Here is a 27,753-nt window from a genome sequence, read left to right on the forward strand (position 1 = left end):
TGGGAGCAGTGAAGCAGCCATAGCAATTTGAAAAAGCTTCAGTCTTTTTTAAAAAATGAAAATCTCCTAGAAAGATAGTTACATGGCTGCTGGTCACCATATGTGACAGATGACAATTCAGAAGAGAAGCCACAGACTACCAAAAGTCACAGAATCCATGTGGGAGCTGTCAAAAATTGATCAGAACAATTCTAAGAAAGGAGAAAAAGACATTTCCATGACAAAGCTATAGAGTGAAAGGAAGAGAACCCGACACTTGTCAGGATAAATTTCCACCTTCCCCACCGCTACATCTTATTTATGAAGATAAGGCTTTTCCCCTCCTTTTTGCAAGAGGCCAGTACTGGATTAACCATTGAACCTAAAATACTAGAACTTAAGTATACAAACTTTGATGCTAGTCACAGAAGATGCATTACATTCAGGATGTGTCTGAAATGGAGGAAAGAAATGACTCCCGTTCCTCAGTCTAGCAGCCAGCATAGCTATCAGCATTGGGAAAACTATAAAAAATGAATTGTAAAACAGTCTAGGAAAGAGAAGCAACTTGTTCAGAAAAGCATCCATGGTCCTATCTGAGCTAGACAGTACAGTATATCTCTAAAGGCATAGACATACACCTTATTGCAGATTGATTGCTTTACTGTGAAGGATTTTTCACAACAAAAATAAGTTTGTATGTTTAATTTAAATCCCTTTGAACTAGAGATGTGGAATAATGTGTATCTCCACAATTGCTGAGGATCATATTACCACATGGAGGGTTTTTAGGCAATGATCTGATTCTTGGCTAAAGATTGCTTTAATTATCTAGGACCCCAAAAGGTAAAGATATATATTTTTTACAGGAAATGTCCAAATTACATTTGATTTAGCCCTCCTAGGCTGATGGGGTTCCTGTGGATCCCAGCAGCTGTATGTTTAATTTACTAAGCTACCAGAAGTCTGGTGGAGCCCTACAGAACTGAATGGAAGTGGAATTACCAAACACCTCAGCTAATTAGAGTTCCTTCTATTCCCAGCAACTTCTCAAAATCCTTCTTGGATTTCAGTTTCCTTTTTGCTTATGGCACTTCAGGTGATTGAGTTTTTGGCGTAGCCTGGGTTGGCCACACACAGACATACACACAGAGAGATGGTTTCATGGTGGCGCGATTTGTCAGACAATTCGTTAAAAATGTGAGTGATGGCAGCATTTTAGAGTAACGAGCAGAGCTTGCATTGCAACCTGTCCAACCTCACAGGGCTGGGGAGAGCGCTTGAACCTGTTTGTCACATCTAAACAGCCGGATATGACTCAGAAGGTAGAGGATCTTATTACATAAATGGTACTCTCAAGAAGGAACCAAATCTAAAACTACAGCAGGTTAGTGTGAAGTTAAAATGTAACTGTACAAAATAGTATACAAGTCTTCCAGCTCAACAGTTTTCTACCCATCGGTAATATGTGCATCTTGCTCACAAAATCTGATATTGTACAAACAGGGCCAACAAGTTTATATATCCAGATGACCTCACATTTGTAATCTGAGACCTTGATTAGGTAGTATTAAAATATATTGCTTGGTTGTTTTCTGTTTTAACAAAGATGCAATCCGTTGCCATCAGTTCCTTAATTTGACCAGAGTCTGAGGTAGGCAATCATTTGATTGGCTGGGGAAGCCCAGCCAAATGGGCGGGGTATAAAAAATAAATTATTATTACTATTACTATTATTAAACCAAACTGCATTGAGTAAAGGAAGTTAGCATAACATTTTCATCTCACTCTAATGAAAGGAAACACAACAGGGGGTTGTGTTCAGTTGTAATGTTGTCCACACATTTTGTTAGATAAGTAGCTGAAGAATGAAGACACACATATCAATATGTAAAGGAACTAATCATGAAATCAACCAGTACTCTTCCATTTAGGTGGTGAATTTCTTGTTGGCACAATTTTCTGACTTCAGATTTCTCAGGGTTGTCAGTGACAAAGGACATGTGGCAAGATGTGCAAAATCGGTTTCTTAAAAGCAAATCATTTTTGTACTCATTATGTCTACTTGGTTTGATTTTATTCTATGTTTCTGGTATTGGTTTTTTGCTTTTCAATTCAAACAGTCTCGATCAAGGGCTGAATATAGCAAACAAATATATATATATACAGGTTATGTGCACACATTATCAGCATTGTATCAGTAGATAAAGACAAAACACTTGGGCAGTTTCTCACCATTGCAATTTTTAATACGGAAAAGGTCTCATCACGTGCTGACATGTTTGTCAGAATTCATAAATTGCTTTGTATTATTGTGAGCCGAAGCGGTTATTTTCTTTCTTTTTTGCTTATGTTTGCATTAGAACAATTTAAAAAACATTTTCTCATCTGCATAATTGTGCATATTTTGACTTTTTTACATTGGATGTGGAATTTTAGTCCACACCCTCCTTTACCTGTCTTTTCTTTTGCAATGTTCATATTTAGCTCCTCATTTCTTAATATAATGGAAACCCCATTATTTGGTGTGCATGATTTAGGAGTTCTCCTCATGTCGTCTTTCTGAAGTGGAGATTGGAGAAGAATTCAGCTGATTTGCCTATTGAAATCATTTCTTGCTATTCTCCATTGAAACCTGTGGCATCTTTCATGTTTCCTTTTTTACTCTGAAGTCCGATACCCACTGTCAGACTCTCATAATTCTTGTCTGAGTCTTGCTAGGTGAAAAGTAAAATATGCAAGTGCCTTTCAGTTTCCCTTTGTTAGAAATTTCCGCGTTAACGCACCAGATGCAACTATCAGCGTGAGTATGTAGTTCAAGGTCCCCCCCTCCCCAAAAAAAAATCTAATCAGAGCACATGTAAGTTTTCCCAAAGTTTTCCCGCAGTGTTAAAAGTTTTAAATATGAAACATGATGGAATTAAGGGAAATAATGTGATTGGCATGTGCAGTGTCTGCCATATAAATGCCGTAAAAATCACAGTAAACCCGACTTGCTATATTTCCTAATAAATATTGAAAAAGCAGGAATCTGTAACTCAGATTCTCTGGATCCACAGAGGTCTTGTGCAAGCGGAAATGCAATTTCTCTGCTGCAGCCCCTGTGCCTCATCACTGTCCCTTGACCCTCAAAAGCTTTTCATCGGTGTGGAGGCTGTCATAGGGAGGGAATGAGTCCGAAAAGCCCCACTGTGCAAGTGGAGTTCCATTCATTTGTTTCTGGATCCAGCTCAGTAACTATAGATGCCCTATTGACATTATAAAACAATTGCTTTGTGAGAACGCTGTGTGCTGCTTTGTAATTGTCAATCAGCTCCTGCCTTTCCTGATTGGTCACAAGAAGTATAGTTAATCTGGTATATTATCGTGCTATATAGTTAAGAGTTCTGACAAGGAGAAGCTTGCTCTCTTTGTATAATCATGTCTGTTTTAATTAAAATCTTTTATATAGCCGAAAGGTCACCACTCTCCATTTTCCACACCTAAATGCCAGTTTCTTTTTTTTAAGTACTGTGAATGAGGAGAAATGGATGATACTTAATGGCTAATTCACTTCCATATGCACTTGGAAATGTAACACTAATCCTAAATTGTCTCTTTTCAGTCTCAATCTGCTGTGATGTTGAAATGTTTCATAAGTCACTAGAACTGTTAAAAATGGTAAATGTTAATCTTTTTTTTCTTATCACTTTACTGTGTAGATACTCTTCATGAGACACTACTCTGCCACAACTCATCCCCGGAGGCAGTCCTGGAAACTACTTTTATAAATGTGATTTTAAGCTGTGGATAAGACTTTCAATAGAACACAAACTAAAGGAAAACAGTGTATTTATCCCTTCCATATTCCTAGTTATGACAAATACTTGAGTTTGCTTGCCAGGTCTTGTAGAATGTAACCGATTGGTATGTTACTTGAACTGACAAGGCGGTTAATTTACTTGAAATTTTTTTTTCTTTGCACTAATCAGGCACATTGGTATGTGCATTTCTGGAAAATACTGCATAAATGTCTTGTCTGAAATGTTCTATTAAGTAATTTTGTCTCCCGTTGCTAGTCTTTGGCAAATGATGATGTACAGTATTTAAAGTCATTGAAGAGTGACAGGAGCCTATGGGACTTAAATACTTTATGTGATGTTGTTGAATAGGAAAAGCAATGCTTTGTCATTTGTTGGCTGCTCTACTTTTTGTGCCTCTTAATAAGCAAATTCTTATATAAATGTGTTGAAGAGCTATATGTAAAAGGCTTGTTTCTGTAAAAGTGTTCAGTATAGTGGCAATCAGATATCTGTAAAAAAACATTTCATACATTCTCATGATGAAGTAAGTTTTGCTATATAATAATTGACTTTGTACCTATTGGTATGTTAAGTTGAAAGAGTCACTGAGTGAACACATTTGGCTTGAGAAGAAGGGAACCCAAATCTTGTGGCTTTGTCTCAGTGGGTTTGTGTGTTCTGGACTGGGGGTGCTTCCGTTGAAAGCCAGCAACAATTCCTATACAGTAAGCCTGCAACATATGTAGAGGTTACCTTCTGAGTTTTGTGCCTAAAGCCAAAATTGTATGTAGTGGGTGAATACATTGTGTTCAGCAGTGGGTGGGTTTGCCAAACCCTTTTTCTACCTAACAGACAGTCCCTTCCCACCCCATTATTATTATTATTATTATTATTATTATTATGCCAAGCAGGAATAGCTGGATATGCACAAGTTAAATGTGCATAAGTTGTGGGCTTACTGCATGGTAATTTGGAGAAGAACAAAAAGCTGGTCAACCAGTGGTACTGAACAAGACATACCCAGTAGCAGTCTGTGTTTCTGTTTAAGACTTGTAATTTTTTCAGATAATTTACTAGACAGCATAAGCATTTGAAATGCTTATTTTTGCCTTTCTTTGAACAAAGCTGTTTGTGCATTTGTACCTGTAACATTGAAGTATATAAGTTGCGATCCAACAAAGATACTCATGGGGCTGGTAGAACTGCAAGGTTCCTTTGAAATATTGATTGCTCAAAGTATTCCAGTCATCATTGTTGAAAAAGCAAGCTGCATTTTAAAGTGAAATTTGGCTTGGCTCTTCTGCAGTACAGGAAATGTCAAAGAACCCTCCCACTAGGTGGGTGTCTTCCTTATGCACACTAATCACTTTGTTGGATCACAGCCATTGTATTGAAAATCATTGGGTATATGAAAATACAGCGGTATCTTGGAGCATTTTGCAAGGTATATTTTATAACCAGAGTTATAAACCTGGAAATTAGAATAATAATAGCTGTATAAAATAACAGGAAATGATACATTAGTGTATTTTCATGGTTATGGCTAGACACTGTATTTTATTTGGATATGTTCAATAAAATAACCAGATCTCCTTGGTTATACTGTTTGAAATAAGCATTTTGTCAAGACTGTAATAACATTGTGTTCTAGATTTAAATATGCACATTAGAATTGGCTGAAGAGAGGCTAGATGCATCAAATGTTTTGGCTAAGATTTGGTATAAATGTTGGCATGTGAATATAAAACTCATTCTGCATTAAAACATTTTATATTTACATGCTTATTTACCTCTTTAAAAGAGTTTTTTCTCCAGAATGGCTGGCACAAGAGAAGGTGCAAGATGCTGGTATGGTTCTTGTGGCTGGTTGTACAGCAGACTGCTATAGCCCTGATATTTCCTGTTGCAAAACAGACTTCCACTAGTGTTGCACTGGATATCATATTAAGGAAGCAGTATCCTTGCCTTTACACTAGCTCAGCAGCCCTTGAATTAGTGGTCAGAAAACATTGACTCTGGGCCAGAAAATTTATACATTTTCTTGTCTTAGCTTGAGTAGAGCTTAAATAGTATATATTCCTATTTAATATAAGAAGGTTGTTAGTAAATATCTGCTTAGTGATCAAGAATAACTGATATAAAAACAAATACATTAAATTGTGGGGGGAAAGGGTGTATTGATTCCCATGCCTCAGTCCAGCCATCCAATACCAAGTAGTATGATTTTCACTATGCATGCGGAATTTACCTCTGCCTGAATTGTGTTTGTGTATTTTATTTTACATTGCTTTGGGCAGATTCATAGGAAGCAGTTGGTTTTTCTTAACATAAATACATAGATTTTCCCTTAGGTGTAAGAGCAGTTGTGTGTATGCGTGTAAAGTGTTCTTTGTTCACTGTGCATGTTGAACTATTTATTCGGGATGAATTTGGGAAATCATAATTAAGGTGCTTACAGACTGACCTTATATATACACACACTGCTGCTTGCCTTCAGTTTTTAGACTTTGTTTCTCAGTTGAGCTTCAGAGCCCTCTTTCATAATACAGTCTTACCTCGGAAGTCAAAAGGAATCCATTCTGGAAGTCCGCTCGACTTCCAAAATGTTTGGAAACTTAGGTGCAGCTTCCGATTGGCGGAAGTTTCTGCAGCCAGTCGGAAGCCGCGTTGGACGTTTGGGTTCCAAAGAATATTTGCAAACTGGAGCACTCACTTCCGGGTTTGTGGCATTCGGGAACCAAAACGTTCAACTTGCAAGGCGTTCAGGATTCAAGGTATGACTGTAAAGAGGAATACAGCCCTTTCAGTTAAGAGAGATTCCTTTGACTTCATGAAAGATAAACACTGACGTTGGAAGCAGTCAAAGGTTACATTGAATTCTATGCCCCCAGAATATGACTGGACTCTTTAAGTTGGACATTTTGCTCATGGCTAAAACGGGATGGCCTTAAGGGATGGCCTTAAGGAACAGGGCTGATGCTGAAACATTTTTATGAGTTTTTTAAATGGGTGTGTTTTAAAATTTATTAGTCAAAGATTTTGGGGGTCATCAATACCTCTTTTGATTAGCATTGTTGCTAGGTCACTACACACAAATGTGCTACAATTTTGTAGCATTCAGCAACTAACGAGTGTTACTGGACTGTAAGAAACATTGCACTGTAAAACATTAAATGCAGGTACTAAGTATCTGAAGATATATTTCTATGTAACTTTTCTTTCTGTTTCTCTTAAATTAGACTGGATTTGCTAGTGTTGTTATAATCAGATACTTCTAAAGAAAACTGCACTATGCTGTGTTGAGATGCAGTAGTGTCATTATTCAACAGGACAACTTGAGATGTATGGTGCCAAACTGATATGTATTTGTATTGCTATTTGCAACCACTACTCTGTGTAATTCATGGTGGGCTGCTAGACACATGTTACTGGATGGGCATATGACTTTAAAGTTCTGCATTTGCAAATGCTGAAGTGAATGATGAAAAGGTTGAAGAGATCCTATGGTGTCAGGAAATAGGTGTGTTAAACTTGAAGAAGTGGTTCTAGATATGTTCAACATAGAACGAATGCTTGAAAATTTAACAGCTGAATTCATATTCTGTATTAGAGTATCAATAGTGGGGCAGTTTTACTAAAGAGATGCTTAGCATTCATCTTGCTTTATATCTGAGCTATCTTAATACTAACTTAGGCTTGAACCAAAATGAAAAATTATACACACACCTGTCCAATTGCTGTCATTGCTCTAAAGCATATTTTTAACTAATATGTAGAGATGGATACTGGTGGCATGGAACAGTACTCTTGGGATCTGTGTCTGAAAGCATCTGCTTCTTGTTGCTGCATTTTAAAAGAGAGCTGGTCCATAACTTTTACGGTGGTGTAAAATCCTAAACTGGTTCAACTGTTTAAAGACATTCCAATTAGGTATTCAGATGCCCATTAAGAACAATCCTTTACTGCTTCATGTTGTGGAAATTTTGTATATCTTTTTATAAAGTCACGATACCTAGCATTACCAACATGTATACAAAATTTACTTGTTTGCTGTTTTTATATTGTATGCTATGTGAATAATTCTGTGGGCATTGTTCCAGGGTACATGTATGAGAGAGGTTTTTATTTAACCTTCTGCAAAGCAACATTTGTGAAGTTTTCTTTACAGATTAAGTTTATTAATAAAGAGTTCTTAGGAAATTACTTTGAGAGCCAAAGATGGTTGTAGCTGTCTTATGAATGCAGGATTCTTCTTTATATATATTATTCTTCAGAGCTTTGATTCTCTACAGTGACTTACAAATATGCAAAAAAAAAAACCCACCATTTTTCTTTAGCTCTTCATTTAGACAAGCCCAGGTCCTCCTCCCCACCCCCATGTTCATTGTAAGACTTCTGCAGGCCAGCTGATAAGATTCCCTCCTCTGCAGGTAGGCACAATGTAATGAAATTGGACGTGCATGCTAGGCTTTGTAAATAGAATGAGATTGACCCCCAGCCATTATCTCATTTATCTGATTTACATGGTAAAATCAGGATCTACAGTATTGATTAGAACATAATTAGCTAATTATGAGCAGGAAAATACAGACTTATGTGGGGTTTGAGCACAGCAGGCTGAAGTGCTGAAAGATTTCCAAGGGCATGAGCAGATGGAGATCACTTTATTAAAGAACAAAACAGACGTGTTTCAGGTATGGAAGTGTCTAATCAACTTCCCCTGCTGTGCCGAGATACTTGACCTCAATTCAGTATTTTTGTTTGTGAAAAACTATTTTCTGTCAGCTGCTAATTTTTTTAAAAAAATATTATTTAACCTCTCAATCTGACTGAGACAAATAGTAGAGCTGTTTCTACTTCTGTTTCTCTATCCAGTTTACAGTGTTTATAGGGCTATTGCTTCCATAAGCCAAGGTGAGCCTCTTGGCTCAGTCAGTGGCTTGGGAAGGGTAGTGGATCATGCCCAGCCACCCCTGCTGCTAGGACATCTCCAGGGCTGTCCATAGAGATATGTCTGCATCTCTGCCATTGTGCACCAGCTCCATCCAAGAAAGAAAAGACTAAGGTTGGGCTTGGGTGTGCCTGCTAGAACCTGCCATCTGGTTGCAGTGGCAAACGTAATAGAAGTTTTAATTTATTCATAAGCTTTAAATAGTATATTTGCTGCTGCAGTGAAGCACCCAATGGCAGTCCTAGAGGTGTCCTTAGCTGTTTTTCTCAGTCTTCCTAGAGGTTCATTGGGAGGAGATGACCACCCAATAAGCTTGTCAGAACACCTGTGCTGCTACTGTTGCAGTGGAAAAATTGGGGGTAGGGGAGCCACAGTGAGGAAGATGAGGTCATAGTGCCATTTTCTAGTCTGCCTCAGACATCTTGGGCTGGTTGTGGCTGTTTAAAACTAGAATTTAACAACTTGGCTGACTATCTGACATTAAGGATAAAACCGATTTAGTTCTGATTTACAGTATCACGTTTAGTAGTTATTTAACCAAATACATTGTTTTAACATTTTCATCTCAATTTTTTTAAAAAAATAAGAAACAGGGCTTAAATCTTGTAGCCTGAACTTAGCACTTGCTATGTGTCAACTGCAACCCTAGCAAAATGCCAGAAGCAAGTTACATTATCCTACTGGCATTAGTTAAACACAATCACAGCAGTGTTTGAAATTAAGCTGCCAGCGTTCAGACATTTGAGGTTTGTGGCTCTCATAGAATAGACTCCTGCCTGCCATGCAGCTAATGGCCTGGTCTGCACATTACAGTAAGCCATGGTTTGTGACAGAGGTGGGGAACCTCATGCTTAGTGGCCAAATGTGGCCTTCCAAGTCCCTTGAAAATCTCCCCAGGCCATAACCTTCACTGACCCTGCTTCTCACCCTTAGTGTTTTTGTTTGGCTTGAATTTAGCCTTGAACTCTGGCAGTGCCTTCCTCTTGTCTGTGTGAAGGACAGAGAGGAGGAAACTAGCCTACTGTACAAAGCTAGAAATTTCATTTGTTGCTCTGCCACCTTTTCCTGTGGTCCCATCCACCTGACATGTGCGTAGCAGGAAATCTTGGCCTTGATTTGAAAAATAAAATAAAAAATCCCACCCCTGATTTATGGCTTACTGTGAATGAGCAACCATTACTTCTGCTTCTGGCCAGGAGAAATGAGCCCTCGTGGCAAGGCAGCACTTGTGGCTTGTTTCTCCCAAACAACCACATGCAGTAAGCTAGTAACAAAACAACAGGCACTGATGTTCCTGCAATGCTAAGCTAGTTTCCTTCCCACCCACTGTGACAACAACAGAGACAGGGGAGAAGCTAAGCGGGGATTTTCAAGCAGTGTGCACCAGCACTTTGCTCATTCACATTAAACCATAGTTTACTTTTAACCATGATTCAATGTGACGTGCAAATCAGACCATAGTGGGGTGAGGAATGAAGCACTTTTGGGAGCAATCCGTGCTTTTGCCCTTCAGTCGAAAAACATTTCACCTCTGGTGCATTTCTTCCAGTGGGTGTTACTCTCAGGCCCCTACCATGAGGAAAAACAACTGAACTGAAGCAGCAAGTTGTCTGGGTGGCAGAAATTGTCAGGGAGAATGTGGCTTCAACTTTCATCTTTTCTACCCATTCACTCAAAATATCTTCTGCCCCATCCCCTGCTTCATATTAACTGGGCAGAAGAAATTGCTTCGTACACCAGGGGCAAATATGGCTGTATCATATCAGATTTTGTAGGCATGGTTCAGACATAACTGTCTCAATCTAATGAACAATGGCTGTGAAGACAATAGGTTTTTTAAAGCCATAGTTTCTCATTAAATCAGACAAGTATGGTTTAACCTCTTGAGTGCAAACTACAACATAAATGGGGAATCTGATCCTGGTTCACACATTATGAAGTGCAAGGAACGAGAGGTGGTGGGGAGCATGTTCCTGATCAAATAAGCTATAATTTTTTAGACCAAGAGAGTTATGTCTGGTCTGTGCCTATGGTGAATGAACATGGTATGATGAAGCTGCCATTGTCCATGATGTTCACAGTAATTTCTTTGTCCAATTTTCAGGTTTTTGTAGTTCTTCAAAAACCTATTTTCCCAAAGAGAACAAGACAGGAAAAAAAATAAGTCTGTGCACCATATGGGCAGCGATGGCTCTATCATGCCACCTTCAACTCTCCAGGAAAGAAGCCTCCAGGTCCTTAATTTATTGTATGTGTTTACTTCAAATGTCTTGTTCTCTAACATATAAAAGAAACTGGTTGAATTTGGAAAATACACCAACCTTACCAGAAAACAAGCTAGCATTTAAAAACTGGTGGGTGGGGGCTAGTTTTCAACTTTAAGAACCTTATATATAAATAACCAGCACCCTGAGAATTCTGATTTGGAAATTGTCTAAAGTCTCCACACTTGAGTAATAGATGCCTCTTTGAAACCATGCCATAGTTAGCTTTATTATGTTGTTTGTTATATTTGTCTTGAAAAAATATGTATATTTACAGTTTTCCCTTTACAAACATGAATTTTGTTTGTTTCTTCAGCAGCTCTTAGGCATTGTTGTTCAGTGTAAACTATTTCTTTCATTCTTTAAAACATTTTTTTATTGCATCTTTTGCTTGTAGTCTCCATGATGACTTGTTTTTACCATGCTTGGTAGTGATAGTTATTACAGCAGATATTTCAGATTTCTACAGTCTTTCTAACTTTTCTGGGAAAGGGTGACTTCTAGGGAATACAAGTGCTTTGTAACTTTGGCGGTTCACATGTGTCATCAGAGTTTAAAAACAAGCCATGTTTTATTGTGGATTCATACTAAACCATAGTTTGTTTATAACAAGGGTATACAAACCACACTTATATTTTGATTTGCTTATACTTTTGAATCACTTTCCTTCTTGTGGTGGCATCAAGAGTCATCTCGGCGGGAAACAACAATATTGTGAAGTTGTACCACGAAAAATGTTTTCTGCGTGGTTTAATCTGAGCCGTTGGTTTGTTTGGAGTTTGGTAGCTGGGAAGGAGGAGTTCCCTTCAGCCAGGCTGACCAGTGATGCTTTGTAAGCTAGCTATTCCCTGTACCATGCACCCCTCTTGATTCACCTTAGAGGTATTTGCTCTGTACACTTTTTCATTAAGCTAGCTTCTCCAGGTGATGAATAATCAGAACCTTCGCATAAGCAGAACAGTGGTGCAGTTAGGCCACTTTAGACTTTGTCTTACATGATACTGTGTATAATTTCCCTTACTTTAATATGTGGTAAGCCAGGCATCTTGCATTGCTGCCAAGGGGAGGGATGGACGGATGGGGTGTCCTGCTCATTCTTCTGAGTGGGGATTTCTCTCCCTGATAGTACCATTGGTACATTAATAAACAACATTTTTGAAAAGCAAAGGCTCGCTAACTGGGATTTTGCCCTTCCCAACCATTGTTTGACATGTAGAAAGTACATTGCTAGTCCCCTTGTTCAAAATTCTTAGACTTATTCTCACATAAGATAAGCAAATCTTTTTGTTCAAAGGTAATTTAAAGGAGCGGGGGATATATTCTGTTAGCTTTTTCCCCTTACAGTCTCTGTCATGCTTACTTTAATATATGTTGAATTGGGTTAATCTGTATATAAATGTGATTTTAAATGCTATCTCTCGGTGGTATAAAATCAAATTGACATTTAAATTTATTTTTTGCTAAAGTATCAAACCTTATGTTTATTTTGCTAGTTCTTTATGTGATGAAATGGAATTAAATCAGTTTTGAAAATGCATGGTGAAGTGAAGGCAGCTACTTGTGAAAAAATATGTCTCAGTTTAATGTACTTTTCTTCCTGTTAGCCGCTGCCATGTAGTTTACTTATACTGTATAATGTAAATGTCCTTTGACCTAAGCAGTGCAGTTTTACTTGAAATAAGAGTAACAGAGATCATTGGGATTTATGCCCAAAAACAGAGCACAGGATTGCAGCCTTTTGACAAAACAAACACACCACTTCTTATAAAGGTGTTTTTTTTCAGAGGTATCGAAGCAGTCTTCAACAAGAAGAACTAGGAAAACTGTTTCATTATTTTCTTCGTTCTGGCTTATTTATTTGTCACTTGTTTCCTACCCATCCTCCCATAAGGGAGTTCAGGGCAGCTAACAGCATAATTAAACAACACAGATAATACAATGCAATTAATAATCTAACATCTTCAGAAAAACAGCAGCAGCGAAAATTTCCAGTATAGGTCCTGACACCAATGAAGTCCAGTGAGTTTTCCCAATACTCCTAAGTGTGGTCCAGATGGTGGACTTGGGCGGGAGTTTATAGTGCCATCACTGAAAACATCCTCTCTTACGTTTCTGCTTTTCTCACCTCTCCAACAGGTGGGATGATGAGCAGGAAGCATCCTACAGATTGTAAAAACTTAGCACAGAAAATAGCTAAGGTTGAATTTTAAAACCTAAAAACATTTGAAAGCCTTCAGAGTGCAAATTATGTTTCTGTAAATACTTCTTTACAAATTCAAATTGAGGGGGAAAATAAGTCAACATACAGTAAACAAAGTACCTGAATATGTGAGGGAAATGCTGCAAGCACTTATGTCCTTATCCAGAATCTCATGTGTGCTGTGATACTTATTTATTACATGTCAGGGGCTGCATGCCATCTTTACTTCATCATTACCAAATGGTTTATTTCAATTAATTTAGAAGTGTGCAGTCATACCTTGGATCCCGAAAGCCCTGGAACTTGGACATTATGGCTCCCAAACTCCACAAACCCAGAAGTGATTGTTCCAGCTTGTGAACGTTCTTTTGGAACCTGAACGTCTGACGGGGATTCCGCTGCTTCTGATTGGCTGCAGGAGCTTCCTGCAGCCAATCAGAAGCCACAATTTGGTTTCCGAACATTTTGGAAGTCAAACAGACTTCCGGAACGGATTCCGTTTGACTTCCAAGGTACGACTGTATCACCACAAAGCATTTGAATCTTTCGCTACGCCATCTACAAGATTTGGCCTAAACAGTCAAATCTGGATTTGGACACTTGAAATCTGTCATAGACTCTATCTAGAGTGTGTCTACAAAGATTCCCTTCCTGTTTGAGTCTCCCTTCAGCATATTCAGCTATGCTTCAACGTATTACAGTTCTTGGAAAACTTTTAATGCACAAAGCAGAATTGTTTGCAACATTTTTAGCTGCTATAATAGTCTTAATACAAATAAGTTTCTGGACTTTGCATGTTCTGGTTGTGTTGATAACCCTTATTTTATTTTCTATGGATTTGAATTTGATACTGAATATTGAAGAAATGTATCTCTTTCTTATGTAGGTGCGATGAATGCAGGCTCTGCTATCATTTTGGCTGTTTGGACCCTCCCTTGAAAAAGTCTCCGAAACAAACTGGTTATGGGTGGATTTGTCAAGAGTGTGACTCTACATCCTCCAAAGTAAGTTAAAAAGTCTTGTGAAAATGCAGAAAACGTGAATGTTTAGAAGATGTTTTTCACAACTCATTGCAGGTTTATATATGAATAAGAAGTTTTTTTAAAAAAAAAAAAGAATAATAAGGGCTTACTTCAATCTGTTGCTGTTATTCTGTTTTGCTATTTCAAGAATAGGAAACTGCATAGCTGATTGGTTTGATAAAGAGTAATTCAATGTTTTGAAAAGTATTTTCTAGTCCAAAATTATTCAGTTTTGTTGTACAGTCATTTAACTGTTGACTATTTTACACTTTTAACATTTAATGATTGTTTACAGAGCATAGTCCAACGTTAGTATTACTCTGATGCTACAACGAAATCGATGGACTAATGTAACTTGTCCATTCAGTGGATCTGCTCTAAGTATGATTTAGTTAGATATTGCTCATATGATATTGCTACGCCATTTTAAACAGTCTATGTTTTATATATTTTAGTTCATAATTAATCTGCTTTCTTCTAATCTGTAAAAACATTTAAAGAGACAGTGGACATTTAATTGGGAAAATGTGAATATACTTTTGCTGACTCTACTTCAGAACTTCTAATATGTGTATGCAATTAGATGGCCAGTGTACAGTTTATATAAATGGTCTGTATCCTGAAAGGGAGACTTGACCAGTATACTGTTTAAAAAGATTTATTTACTAAACGTATTTGAATCAGTAACCATAGAAAATCCAGAAGGCAAAAATGTGTTTTTAATTTGCAGTTTTCTTCTACAAATTAAAGAATAATTAGTTTACTGCGAAGCCAGTTATTAATAAAATTAGTCTTCCTTAAGAAGATACAATTTTGGTATAGAATCATTTAAAGCTCACTGTGGCTTGGACATCTGAGCCTTTAAAAAAGCACTTGAAAGCAGTGTTCAGTGTCTGGATGAATTAAAACAGATATACAAATCTAGACAGCCCTTAAAACTGAAACAGTTTTTCTATAGTATGAATTTAAATTCTCTGTTAGTCACTGAGGAATTCTTGACAAAAACATTATATCTTGAAGACACCAGAACTTTGATATGACAAAACTGTAGATTGTTGCATTGCTTTCAGCGTGGGCCAGTTTAACTACCATTTAAATGAGCAAACGGTACCAGAAAAATTGTCTTATGAGGACTCCTTGTGGCTCTGTTTAGTTACATCAGGGTTGTCATTTTAAGGCAATGTTTTAGTCATTTTGAAAAACCTCATGATCTTCTGTACAATCTGTCTTGCTGAATAAAACCTTACTTTAAGTGAAAGTTGTTTTGCAAGAGCTTAGGAATTTTTATTAATGAAACCTTTTAGTACATCTATGCATAGTGTACTTTTAATACCTTTTGGGTGCTTGTGAGTTCTGCAAAGGCTTGTGCTTCCTCCAGAGAATACTATTACCACAGGCACACTGATATTCCTACCTGGGTTAAAACCAGGGGAGGGGAGCAGGGGGGAGGAAACACTGGATCTAGCAGGCCAACTCAGTGGATGGGGTTCAGCTCTTTCCTATCTTGCTGCTGATGCACAAGTCTCTGCTTTCCAGCCCTAAATGGCAAAGTGAGAAAGTGAGAGTAACACCATGCAGGAAACCTTCTATTGCCTTTGCCCTTGAACTTCTTTAGATTGCGGTCTTAGCATAAAACTTACTCACATGCAAGCACAGGAAGTTGAGTGGCCATATGCATTTTCCCTGAATGACTTACAAAAGAATTGCAAACTACAGTTGCCAACACCTCCGCTTTCTTTCCACCTGTAAATCCTATTTTCAGTAAGTGTCATTTAGGTGCTAGAGCGGTGAAATAGCACTGGGTTTTTAGGTTTAGGCAAAGCAACCTTCTCCTTGTCAGCAGAGAAATCAGATTTGAAAAGTATCTTTTCCCAAATGAAGATCAAGAAGGGAAAGTTAAATGTCTTCTCTTTCATCTAAAGCACTAGCCCAGTGATGACCAAACTTGGCCCTCCGGCTGTTTTGGGACTACAGTTCCCATCATCCCTGACCACTTTGCCTGTTAGCTAGGGATGATGGGAGTTGTAGTCCCAAAACAGCTGGAGAGCCAAGTTTGGCCATCACTACACTAGCCCAATGTAAAACGTAATGTAAATTAACAAATACTAACAATATATTGTTAGAATACACTCATCTCTGGCTTTCTTTTGAATGGAAATATGTATCATTCAAGAAAAAGTAAGCCAAGACTTAGTTACCAAAGGTTACCCTGCCAGGATTCTCTCCTATACAATTGTATAACTAAAAAGGGTATGCATATTATTTAGTACAAACTGTAGCCCTGTGTTCATGATGAAAATATCAGTAAGCAACTGATTGTTGCTTGTGTCTTGATAAATTAAAAAATGTGATTTTTCAGATAAGGACAAATGCTTTTTATTTAGAGGCAGTAAATGTTGTTAAATGTTTATATTTTTCACCGATATAGACGGCATACTTTTGTTCATAATATGCCATGCAGCTCTCCTGCAATCTTGTCAAGTTATTTCCCCACCAGCATAACATATTCCCATATTACCCCAGCTGTCAAATAATGACAGTGACTTTGCTTGAGGGCACGAGGGCAGCATCTTTTCTGCTAGTAATAGCGTCACTTTTATGGAATGGGTGATACTTACCACAAAGGTCTGACAAGCATTCTCATCTCAACAAAGTTGGAGAAAATGTGTTTTAAAAAAGAAAGGAAAAAACCCCAGCATATATACATTTCTATAACTTCCCCTCCCTTTCTTTCAAAAACGAATACTTGGTTTTTACAGAGTTGCTAACTTTCAGTGTTCTCATGATACTGAGTAGATGATATATTTGCTTCACTTTTAAGAGCCAGTTCATTTACTTTCTCAAGCATTTGTTGTCAGACGTGAATATAAATGGCAGAGCTGTCTTGGAAATAAGTTCTACTGTGTTCAGTGGAGTTACTCCGAGGTAAGCCAGCCACTTCACGGAAAACTTCTAACACAGTGCTAAGTACTAAAGGAAAGGCTCCACTTGCCCATGTATCTGTCAGCAAGCTAGAATAAGAGAGAATATTTATTTTTGACTGTGTTTTAATAATTTGTCGTTAATTTGCCTCTCCGACTAGCTGCCTGTATGTGTAACTATGCGTGGGCATCGTTCAAAAATAATCTATTACACCTAAGCAACTTCATGGAGCACTAACTGAAAACCCATTGAAAAATTAAGGCATACAGTTTCTAGGAGGAAAGTAATATTTTGATGGGTCTTGCAGAGAGTACATTATAGATCCTTACCAGACTTGTTGCAGTCCACATGGCCAAACACCTAGCCCACATTTGGGCTACTAAAGGGCACATTGCTCCAGTTATCTCTCTTCATCCATTGGGCACAAAACTGGGCCCTGCCAGAAGGTGGGAAATTATACTTAAGGGGCTAGAAATATATAACTTGTCAGTCAAAATTAACATTGTTTTGCATTCATATTTGAAATTATAAAGCAAATTATAAAGGGATTTTCTTGCTATTTAGTGCAGTTTACATGCAGCATTGATTATTTCACTACACTGTTAGAATACATTTAATTGGCCCTCTATTATAGGTGGGTAAAGATTAAATATTTTATGTATCCTTTGTTCTTAGAGTATTTGTGTTAGAAGAACTTAGGCATTCTTGGTTTTCTGGAATTTGTTCCAGTGTATTTCAAATCTAGGAACTTAACTTGATAGACAACTGTGAGATGTGGAAAGCTTTTAAAAGCACAGGCTGTATTGCACACGTTTTAGTTTTAGTCAAACTCTACAGATATGTAGATGATGGTATCCAGAACTGATGCTATCCAGTACAGATTTTATAAAAGAGCTAAAAAAATGAATACTAATAATTGTATGGATTTATATAATTGGACATCAGTAGTTTTTGTATTACTGATTTTATTAAATTCTGTTAGAATAAAGTAGAAACAGAGAGATGCCAGTTCTTTCTGATCTGTATTGATTATTCAGTTTTCACATTAAAAAAGAAATGGAGAGGATGCAGAGGTAGGGAACAGGATGTGTTCACTACCCACATATCTTAAGATCCAAGACATGCAAGTTCCGTGGATGGGATAATTGTGTCTTGGCTGTTTGTATGGTGGGCAGATAAGGGAGTACTACAGTAACCGCACTTGTTTCTTCTGTTGTCTCTCTGCTGTACAAAGAGCTTTGTGGTGACAGCCAGATGCCTTGGAATTGGTATATGGGTCAGTTTCAATATCATATCCAGCCATAATGTGTTGCACATGGAACATTTGGTGCTATGGGCCATTCAGACTAGTAATCCTTATTGGCAACATAACACCTTTATAACCAAAACAGCTTTCTTACTGAACTCCTAGCACAGAGATGGGAAACATGTCCTCCAGATGTTGCTGGACTACAACTCCCATCATTCCTGACCATTGACAAAGGACACTTAATATTTAAAAACTTGTATCCCCAGATTACATGATTTCTATGTGTCCAGGATCTACAAGGCCAAAGTTGTCTCCAGGCGCTGATGTGAGTAGTCATAGGAATGTAGGGACTTGGTTTAACCTTGCTGCCACCAAAGCAGGCACTTTGAAAAAAAACAATGTTCAGTAGTTCTAGTCCCAGTGGTTTCTGGTGTTTCTTCATTCATGGGGTACCTCAAAGAAGTCAAAATTTTTGTTTAGTTACTCTATGACTGTTCACTTTGGATCTGACTGAGTAACCAGTGTGCTGTTTGCAAAGCTCTTTCCCCTTAGCCTTAAGACTTCAGATATGTAGGTCCTGAAAAGAGTGTCTACTAAAAGGCTGGAGCATCTGAGCAAAATATAAAGGGAATAAAGAACACATCCCTTGAAATTAACTGGACCCATTTTACTCTGTAGGTGAAGGGTGCACAGCGGTAGAATTTTAACAAATTACTGTAGTCCGATTGATAAAGGCATTTGAGAGGAAAACTCTTTCTAGCTCACATAATAAATATGGCTGGCTTGATGATATACCTGAAAACAGAAGGCCAATAAGGCAGCATTGTGTCCAGCTTGGTCTCATATTCCACAGTCAGTTTTAGCTCTGATTCCTAATAAGGGAACATACGTATTCAAGCCCTTGGACTGCAATAACCTCTAAAAGAAGAAAGCAGACTTGCTGCTTCCAGAGCCAATACAGACATCTCTATATAGAAATACTTTGATTCGCCTCTTGCCATATCCTCCTGGAATTGATCATGAAAATGCTCTGTTACCATCTTCATACATGCCAACCTGGCATGTTGTTGTTTGTATTCAGCAGTTACGCCTATCTTTTATTCTGTGTTTGGTTTTTGGCAAAAAAAGAAAAAAAGATACACTTCTTTGGTGGACACTACTTTCTCACATCAGCTGATAATCTTCCTTTTTGTGAGTAAATAGTAACCTTTGCTATGACATATTAGGATGAAGCATTCATTCTCTTCCTGTTTCTTTCCCGTAGTCTTCCACAGTCTTGGAATCTTGATGTTTTGCTCATAGTTAACAAAGTGTGTGCTTACCTTTCTCCCATTGAAACCAATGCAGCTTAAAAGTGCTTAACTGGATCTTGCACTGTGCTTTTCATTTCTACTAACTGCAAAATGCCTTATGTGTTAAATATAGGGTGAAGTGGATGGAATGAAACACAAGTATCAGGTAACTGTTAAAACATGTAAAACCAGATCTCTGTTATGCACTTCAAATGATAGTGGTTGCTGGAAAAGATACATACATTTACTTTAGCATGAATACTTAAAAACAGCTTTTGAAATAATGCTAATGATTTTGCATTATGGTATCATATGTATATAAGAGCACATATCCTTAAGATAATTGTGCGTGCAGTGCAGTGTGGAGCCAGGAGAGATTACATTGAGTGGAGATGAAGCCAGGTATATCTTTTATTACTGGCACAGTCAGTAATATTTTGCAGTACAAAGAAGCCCGTGCCATGAAATGAAAAGGAGCTTGCTTCAAGGAATAAAATAGGAGGAGCTATTGTAGGGCAAGGGTGAGCACACGTCTGTGTCTGCTACACATGGGCAAATCCTGAGATTTGTGGCTGCAGCCCCTTTGCTTGCAAGATGCTGTTGGTCATTGCAAAGTTTCCTAAACATTTCAGGCAGACTTCCCTCGCACCCCAAGGCTCATGAGTGATTTACCATACATGTGCATCAAATATGGCTGCATCCTTTTGCTTTGATGTCCCACCATAAGGAACTGAAATTCATTAACCGGCTAAGCTTCAGGTTTTCAATCAGATCATAATCCCCTACATCCCAAAACTGCATGCCTTCATTTCTGTAGAGCATGTGTTACTCGGGGAATTAACTTATGAAAATGCCTTCACTGAGACACATGACCATTTGCACGGCCTTGTTTACCATTAATCATATTTCATCAACTTTACCTGGTGGGGGGAACTCTACCTAGGAATTGTGATTCTCCATGCCATGTACTCTCAAGAGTCAGACAAAACCAACTGAAGCCTAGTACCTTGTACCTGGAGGGAGATATTTGACCACATAGAATAGACCCAGCTGAAGCACAGTATTGTCTATGTCCAGCTATGGGTTTGTGCTAATGAACAGACATTTGAATAACTGCTAAACTGCCAATCTTCCAAGTGTTCACTCAGCTTTCGTTGTGCACTGTCTGACTTGGCCTTAACCCCTAAGTTCTGTGCAGTAATGATGCTTTGAATGTATACCCACACACACATGTTCAGTGAGTGCTCTTGTGAAGATCTTCACAAGTAATTTTGACCTAAACACCAGTAAATTTTTGCACCAGGGTCCCTTTCCAGGGACATGGAATGTTGACATTGTAAAAATTCAAGTGCAAACTTCTGAGGGTCTGACATCCTACTATGGTGTCAGACTGTATCCAGAAGGGTCAGTCGTGTCCTATTCCTCGAAGAACAGCTAGCAGTTCTAAACTATCATCATAATGGAAATGGATCCTCATATTGGAGAATTCATTTAACCAAAGTCAAACAGCTACTAGAATATCAAAGTGTTCCAAATACTTAGTACCATAGTTCCCAGCAGCGCTCTGGTGAAAAATGTCAAAGTTCTGCCTCCTCTCTTCCCCTAGTAATGTGATTCTGAAGTGTGATGCAGCTGCTTTAAAAGTGAATGAAATCTTAGATGTCATCCAGTGGAAGTAATAGTTCCTGTCTATTCAGCTCTGGCCAAGCTGCATCTGGAATATTGTGCCCGGTTCTGGGTGCCACATGTGAACAAGAGCAGTGAGAAACTGATGTGTGTTCCAAGAAGGGCATCCAGGATGGTAATGGATCTGGCAAGTCCTATGGGGGGGGGATTGAAAGAGTTGGGTAGCAGATTACAAGTAGTCATGATAATGATCTTTAAATATCTGGAGAGCTGCCATGCAGAAGCAGAAGCAGATCTATTCTCTGTTGATTCTCAACATCTGTATATACTTAAAGGCATGTGGGTGGTTGTATTTGTAACATCATTAGCCTTTGTCTCCTGTAGCAGGAAAAATTGAAGCCCCCCTTGGGCTACTATTTTAATTTTCCACAATGCCCCAGAGAAAGCTAAATCAGAGGCATTATGGGAAGAAAATTGTAGTGGAGGTTTTAAATTGCCTGTTGCTGACCGCAGCATAGCTACCAACTACAAGATAAGTAGGGATGTGGGTGGTGCTGTGGGTTAAACCACAGAGCCTAGGACTTGCCGATCAGAAGGTCGGTGGTTTGAATCCCCGCGACGGGGTGAGCTCCCGTTGCTCGGTCCGTGCTCCTGCCCACCTGGCAGTTCGAAAGCACCTCAAAGTGCAAGTAGATAATAGGTACCGCTCCGGTGGGAAGGTAAACGGCGTTTCCGTGCGCTGCTCTGGTTCACCAGAAGCGGCTTAGTCATGCTGGCCACATGACCCAGAAGCTCCCTTGGCCAATAAAGCGAGATGAGCGCTGCAACCCCACAGTCGGCCACAACTGGACCTAATGGTCAGGGGTCCCTTTACCTTTAGAAGATAAGGGCTCTGGGACCTGCTGTCGTAAAAGAGGGACCACAAAAGGGCATTTTTCCATGATTCCCTAAAATCTGAAGCCAGCCCTTTTCTCACATCCTGTTTTGCTGGGCATGTAGAAAATGGATACAGCTGTTTTGACTGTCAGCAGACACTCATTCCCACTTTGAGCAATGAAGAATCGAGTGTCCTTTGCAGCAAATGCTACCACCTGCATAATTTAGAAACACAGGTGTGGCGGGGAGAGAGAGATGGTACAGGAAGCCAAGTTTTGTCACAATGCCTCTAGTTGGCGATCCATTTCTAGATAATACTCATTATTTCTAATCTTATTTAAATTTTCATTTTTTTTAATGGATTCCTTCTCATGTGATATACACAATATGTGGGCAACTCCTTTGTTTTGGTCCCATAGTTCAGGAAGCCAATTTTTCCAGAGCAGCAACACCTTTACAGCATTTTCATTTATCAAGTTTGATAGCTAAAACATGCATTTAGATTCACTTCTTTAATCTAATTTACTTGCTTGTAAGATTCGTTAGACTACATGTTTTTAAATGAGTGTACTAATAATTAAGGTCTCATGCTGACAATAGAATTATAAGCAAATTTGCCAACAAATTGTAGTTCACCATTACTACTTCCTATTAGCAACCTGTGATTGCAAAGTTTGGTTATTATTTACTTAATTGCAAGAGCCCATATTAACTTTAATAGAATGACTATTGGAAAAATAGATATGGCTCTTTTACTTAGAACCTTCCTCATAAACTGTTAAATGGCTACAAAACTTCGTATTTACTATGTAGAACACAAATGGCAATTTCAAATAGAGTTTTCCAGAAAGGAACTATTCCCCCCCCCAAAAAAAAAAAATAGTGGTAGATGAATATATATGATGCTAAAGTTTTCCAAAAGTTTAGCCCTTGAAAAATTGAGCAATTATCCAATAAGCCTTGGAAGATGATATATTAAAATATTTCAAAGACCTCATTATAATGATTTTTTTTAAAAAAATGCAGTTGTGTGCATTTTTTCATACAACATTTTAAAATGCACCACTGTGGAAATTTGGATGTATTTGTTTTCTTTTTAAAGACATTTAGAATGTGATGGTGATTCACTGCCTTTTGTTTGGTATTTAAAACAGCGGCAGGATAATTGAGTGTAAAGGAAGGGTCTGGGTGGAGATCATCTGTGAGGAATTCCTTGGTGTGGGAGATGAGCCATTATAGTGATATCTCTTGTGACAATCCCAGCAGGAAGAATACTGATCCATGCAGCTATAACCTCTGGCAAGAAGTCTGGAAGTTGCAACAAATTGGATTTGAAAGCAAGATTGTTTTATCATACCATCTCATAATCATTTTTACCATTGGCTGTCGTCTTTGTTTACTACATAGTGCCTAACAGCTATTTCCTATTCCTCTATCATTTTTTACATGAAATTGTTTTTTATCATACTTAACAGTTTAGTAGGAGATTGCAGCAGATAAGACTTCTTTCTTTTTTCTTCTTTTGGCGATCACTTGTAGTCAAGTAAGATTGTCTTCCATGGAAACAAACTTAACAGTGAGTCCGTAAGTGACTGTGGAGGCCAATTCTGGATCCACACATCCTTCCACAGTGGGGACATAGGTTTCCATGCAGGAGTTGATCATAGTGAGATTCGCCAAATGTGCCTTCCTCTTAGCTCGTTTCTCCTTTTTGCCCTGAGTTCGTGCTTCTTCAGAGTCCACAACACCTTGGTATCCACACCACAACATAGTTTACATTAAAAACTTTTGTGTTGAGTTGGTATCTTCTCATTCCAGGGATCAGATTGGTAACTTCTGATGTCTGCCTACTAATCAGGGCTATCTTAAGCATATGTGACACTGGGGTGCAAAGATCTGCCTGGCGCCCCCCCCCCCCCGGTTGCCCTGTCCCAGGCGCGCAGGAGGGCAGAGCTGGCCGGCCGCCTCAGTGCCTTGCTGGCTCGGTCGTTCCCGAACTTGCAGCACAGAGCCTCCTGCAGCAGAAGAGCCTGCCACAGTGCTTTGGCCGACGGGTGGGCTCTTCCCCAGAGTCAACTCTCGGGCCCCAGACTTGGCCTGGCGCCCCCGAGAGCCCGGTGCCCTGGTGTCCCAGACCCCTAGCGCCTATGGGTAAGATAGCTCTGCTACTAATTCAAGATTATTCAAGGGTTGAATACAGAAGGATAAAGAGACACCAATATTTGTAACTCAAGTAGTAATAATAGTCATTTATAGTCTGCTTTTCTGAATGTCCACAGTGTAGCCTGATCATAAAGGTACAGCTGTCTACCAGTTTTTAAAAGCAGGTAACCAATAATATATAATATAACCAACAGATTAAACAAAGCAAAGACATTAACAGCAGATGGTGAATGTTGTATAAAGCTTCAATTCTTATTTGAGACTGAGGGGAGATTACAATGAATTTTATTTTTATTAAGAAACATTTTCACATAGCACTAAAAATGTAGTTTGACTGTATAAGATTAGGTAGTACTAGAGAAGGTTAAGTGTTGCACTTGAAAATAAAAATAGACTAAATAGCATTTACATCTTTGCAAAAGATAGCAGGGGATTTCTGGATTGTTCCTATTGGTGTGTAGAAGGGAAGAGAACCTCAATTACTCTACTTATACCGTTCTTCCAGTTAAAAGTTACTTCCTAAAATTGCTTGCACAAATATTTAACAAGTGAATATAATTCTAAGTGCATTATAATTAACTCTCCCTAGAGAGTGCACAATTTTTTGTGATTGTTGTAGCTGACTTTAAAAAATATCTTCTCTAAATCCTGAAGACGCACTTGCATTGTTAAATTCTGGCAGCAATTAAATTTATCTCTAGCTTTTCACTAAACATATCTTTGGTAAAGGATGAAAGTGATTATGTGGTTCAGTGGTTTGAAAACTCCTTTGGGTATGTTTGGAGAGTCTTGCATATTTTGCATCCTCTGCCTTGAAAAGTTTATATGCACCAAATAGCTGCAGAAGCTTTGTCATATTTAGCTACCAGAAGTTACTAGCTGAGCAGCTACTTCCTTAAGAGTTAACTTGATTAGCAGATTGAAGTAACAAGTACTTCAGCAAGACGTCTGCAAACTGCATTCATTAAAATATATGTAATTTTGCTAAATGCATCTAAAATACTTTAGCATAAGTGGAGCATATGCAAATTTGGTCAGCTTGCATTGTAGTAATTAGGATTGGCACCTCAGAATTCAATAAGTCTGAAATGGACTTCAAATGGTAAATATTAGATGCCTCCTTGATTATGGGTTGCCCAGAAATATATATTAGTCTGCTTTATGTACTGTGCCCTCTGCAAATGTCCAGTAATAATAATAATAGAATCTGCTAAGAGGAAATTTATCTTTTTATAGCCCGAACAACAGTATCCATACACAAATGAGAAAACCCACATATTTGAAGAAGTACTATAGAAACATTAAAGATGTTTTATGCAGCAGGCAATGTCAAAGCAGAAAAATGTGACGAGAGAAGGTCCATAAAATCACAGGTTAGTAAGGCAAGCAGAAAAAGTAGGAATAAAGAATAAAGCCTTCAGAGTGCAGTAATGGGCATATCACAATAGATGAGAAAAGGTATTGGAACAATGTATAAGGTTACTGCAGATGAGGTCAGGAGTTTCACTTAGAGATTAGGATGATGTGTGTTAGGAAAATTAGAGCACATAGCAGCATGGCACCAAGTTAAAAATGGAAAATAGTAATAGATGGCAGAGACAACTGGCAGAGATTATCTTAGTGATAGAAAAGCGGGGAAACTGGTATATGGGAAATCGTAGAATTGTGAGTAGATGAAGATAAGTCATCTCAAGTTTAGTCCTATGTAGCTTAGTCACCCCTAAACATGTTGATGTTTCTTGGTTCTGTATGAATGGGCAACTACAGCATGGGACCATCTCAAACTCTAGCTTAAGAAGAACTTAAGACATTCCTTTCCCTTTTCTCAGGAAGATTTTTATGTGAATATTCAGTGGGTCAAGTGAGTGGTTGCCTATAGTTTCTCCCAATAAGGCTCCATACAAGGGTGCAGAACAATGCACAATGTTGTTGAAGTGTTGCGTTATCCTAGGTCTGGACCACTATCATAGGGCTATTTTTGCAAACACACTTTAGTTTTTTGTCTGGAATACAAAATTCATTCAACAGCTTAAGTGGAAATGTATTTAAGATTGTGCTAATCAGTAGAGAGACACATAATAAAAAAGAAAGGTCTGAGTTCTCAGATTCATTTCATAGATATAACCTACGTAGCATGGATACAACTGTGGGCAGAGCCCATCTTAAAGCATTTCCAGTGACTTTAGCAGAGGAGCACTCCGCATAATTTTCAGTGCCTGTAATTTACAAAGAGTGAAGAATTTCTGAGCTTTTGAAGCCGCACTAGTTTTGACCTTTCAGTTCCTGTGAGCTCAGCAAAAGGTTGCTGATTAATTTTGCCCCTTAAACTGTGGTAGCTGGGTTCTTCATTCCTTTTTTAATAAACAGGCCCAATTTTAATGCTGCTGACTTAGATGTAATAAAATATTCTTTGTGCTAGGCTTCCACTGTATTAATAAAAGGATCTGTATTAGCCGTTTACAACTAAATGGCATTGGAACATTCAGCTAGCTTGCATTAAATCAATTTTATAGGACGACTGCTTTGTCTTGTCTCACACCTGGTATTTTTCAACCTTATAGGACAAACCTGTTTCTAAATAAGCATAGAAAGAAGGGTGTAAGTAACACGTTTTGGAAGACCTTTCCACAGAAAGATCATTTACTTCCAATGCTTGTTTTTATTCTTAATACCGTAAATAAGTGTGACAACCAGAGTAATAATAAAGCTGTTACCCAGTGTGGAGATCAATTTACAGCAGGACAGTAGTACTCTTTTCTTCTTAATGAGGCATAGTCAAAATGTGCAACAATAAATTGAGTGACAAGTGCTGGCATGCGAGCAGTGGCTGAAAAGGATGAACCGAAGTCCTACAGACAGTTGCACAACTTTGGTTTGCTATATGGTTGCAATGTCTACTTATACTATGTCATTGCCACATGTCAGTTTATCATACCTCATGTACAGGCTCATACAAAACTCCTTATTTGTGGCTTGAAGAAGCATCCACAACAAATCGGAGATCTGTGGCTTCAAGTTTGGTTGCATATGCAGGTCATTAGGTCTTCATCAGAGACTCTCTTCAGAGCACTTCTTCCAGTAGAAATACAGAGGGTGGCTGCAGGACAGAGGACCATTTTCAGTAGCCCATTACGGAATACTTTCCCCAATGAAGCAAGCCCTCTTTCTGGCACCAGATCAAGATTTTTCTTTACCCCCAGGCATTTAATTGTGGATGTTTTCTTGTCTGCTTCTTGCTGTTTGCTAGTTTGTTTTTAATGGTGGGTCGTACTGTAGTCATGTGAAGGGTTGTAAGTTTTAACTTTCTAGATATTTATGTATGACTATTCTTAGTTAGTTTGACTTTTTGTTGTATGTATTTTGTATGCCTTTGTTGTATTGTAGTAGTAGTAGTAGTAATAATAATAATAATAATAATAATAATAAT

General features: G+C 38.3%; 1 protein-coding gene across 9 annotated transcripts in view; it reads left to right on the forward strand.

The window, feature by feature from the left end:
• The window catches only part of PHF14 (PHD finger protein 14), a 128,048-nt gene that overhangs the window by 64,243 nt on the left and 36,052 nt on the right, over positions 1-27,753 (forward strand). For 4 of the 9 annotated variants that reach the window (XM_079948235.1, XM_079948239.1, XM_079948232.1 and 1 more), the window contains 2 exons: positions 14,063-14,180; positions 19,795-19,827. In XM_079948235.1, coding sequence (XP_079804361.1) covers positions 14,063-14,180; positions 19,795-19,827 — 151 coding nt within the window. Of the gene's footprint in view, positions 1-3,680; positions 5,539-14,062; positions 14,181-18,635; positions 18,681-19,794; positions 19,828-23,317; positions 23,348-27,753 lie in introns of those variants that run through there. The other 5 variants (XM_079948233.1, XM_079948236.1, XM_079948237.1 and 2 more) reach the window with 4 other exon arrangements.

Source organism: Podarcis cretensis, assembly GCF_951804945.1.
Source record: "Podarcis cretensis genome assembly, chromosome: 12".
In the NCBI taxonomy this organism is placed as follows: Eukaryota; Metazoa; Chordata; class Lepidosauria; order Squamata; family Lacertidae; genus Podarcis; species Podarcis cretensis.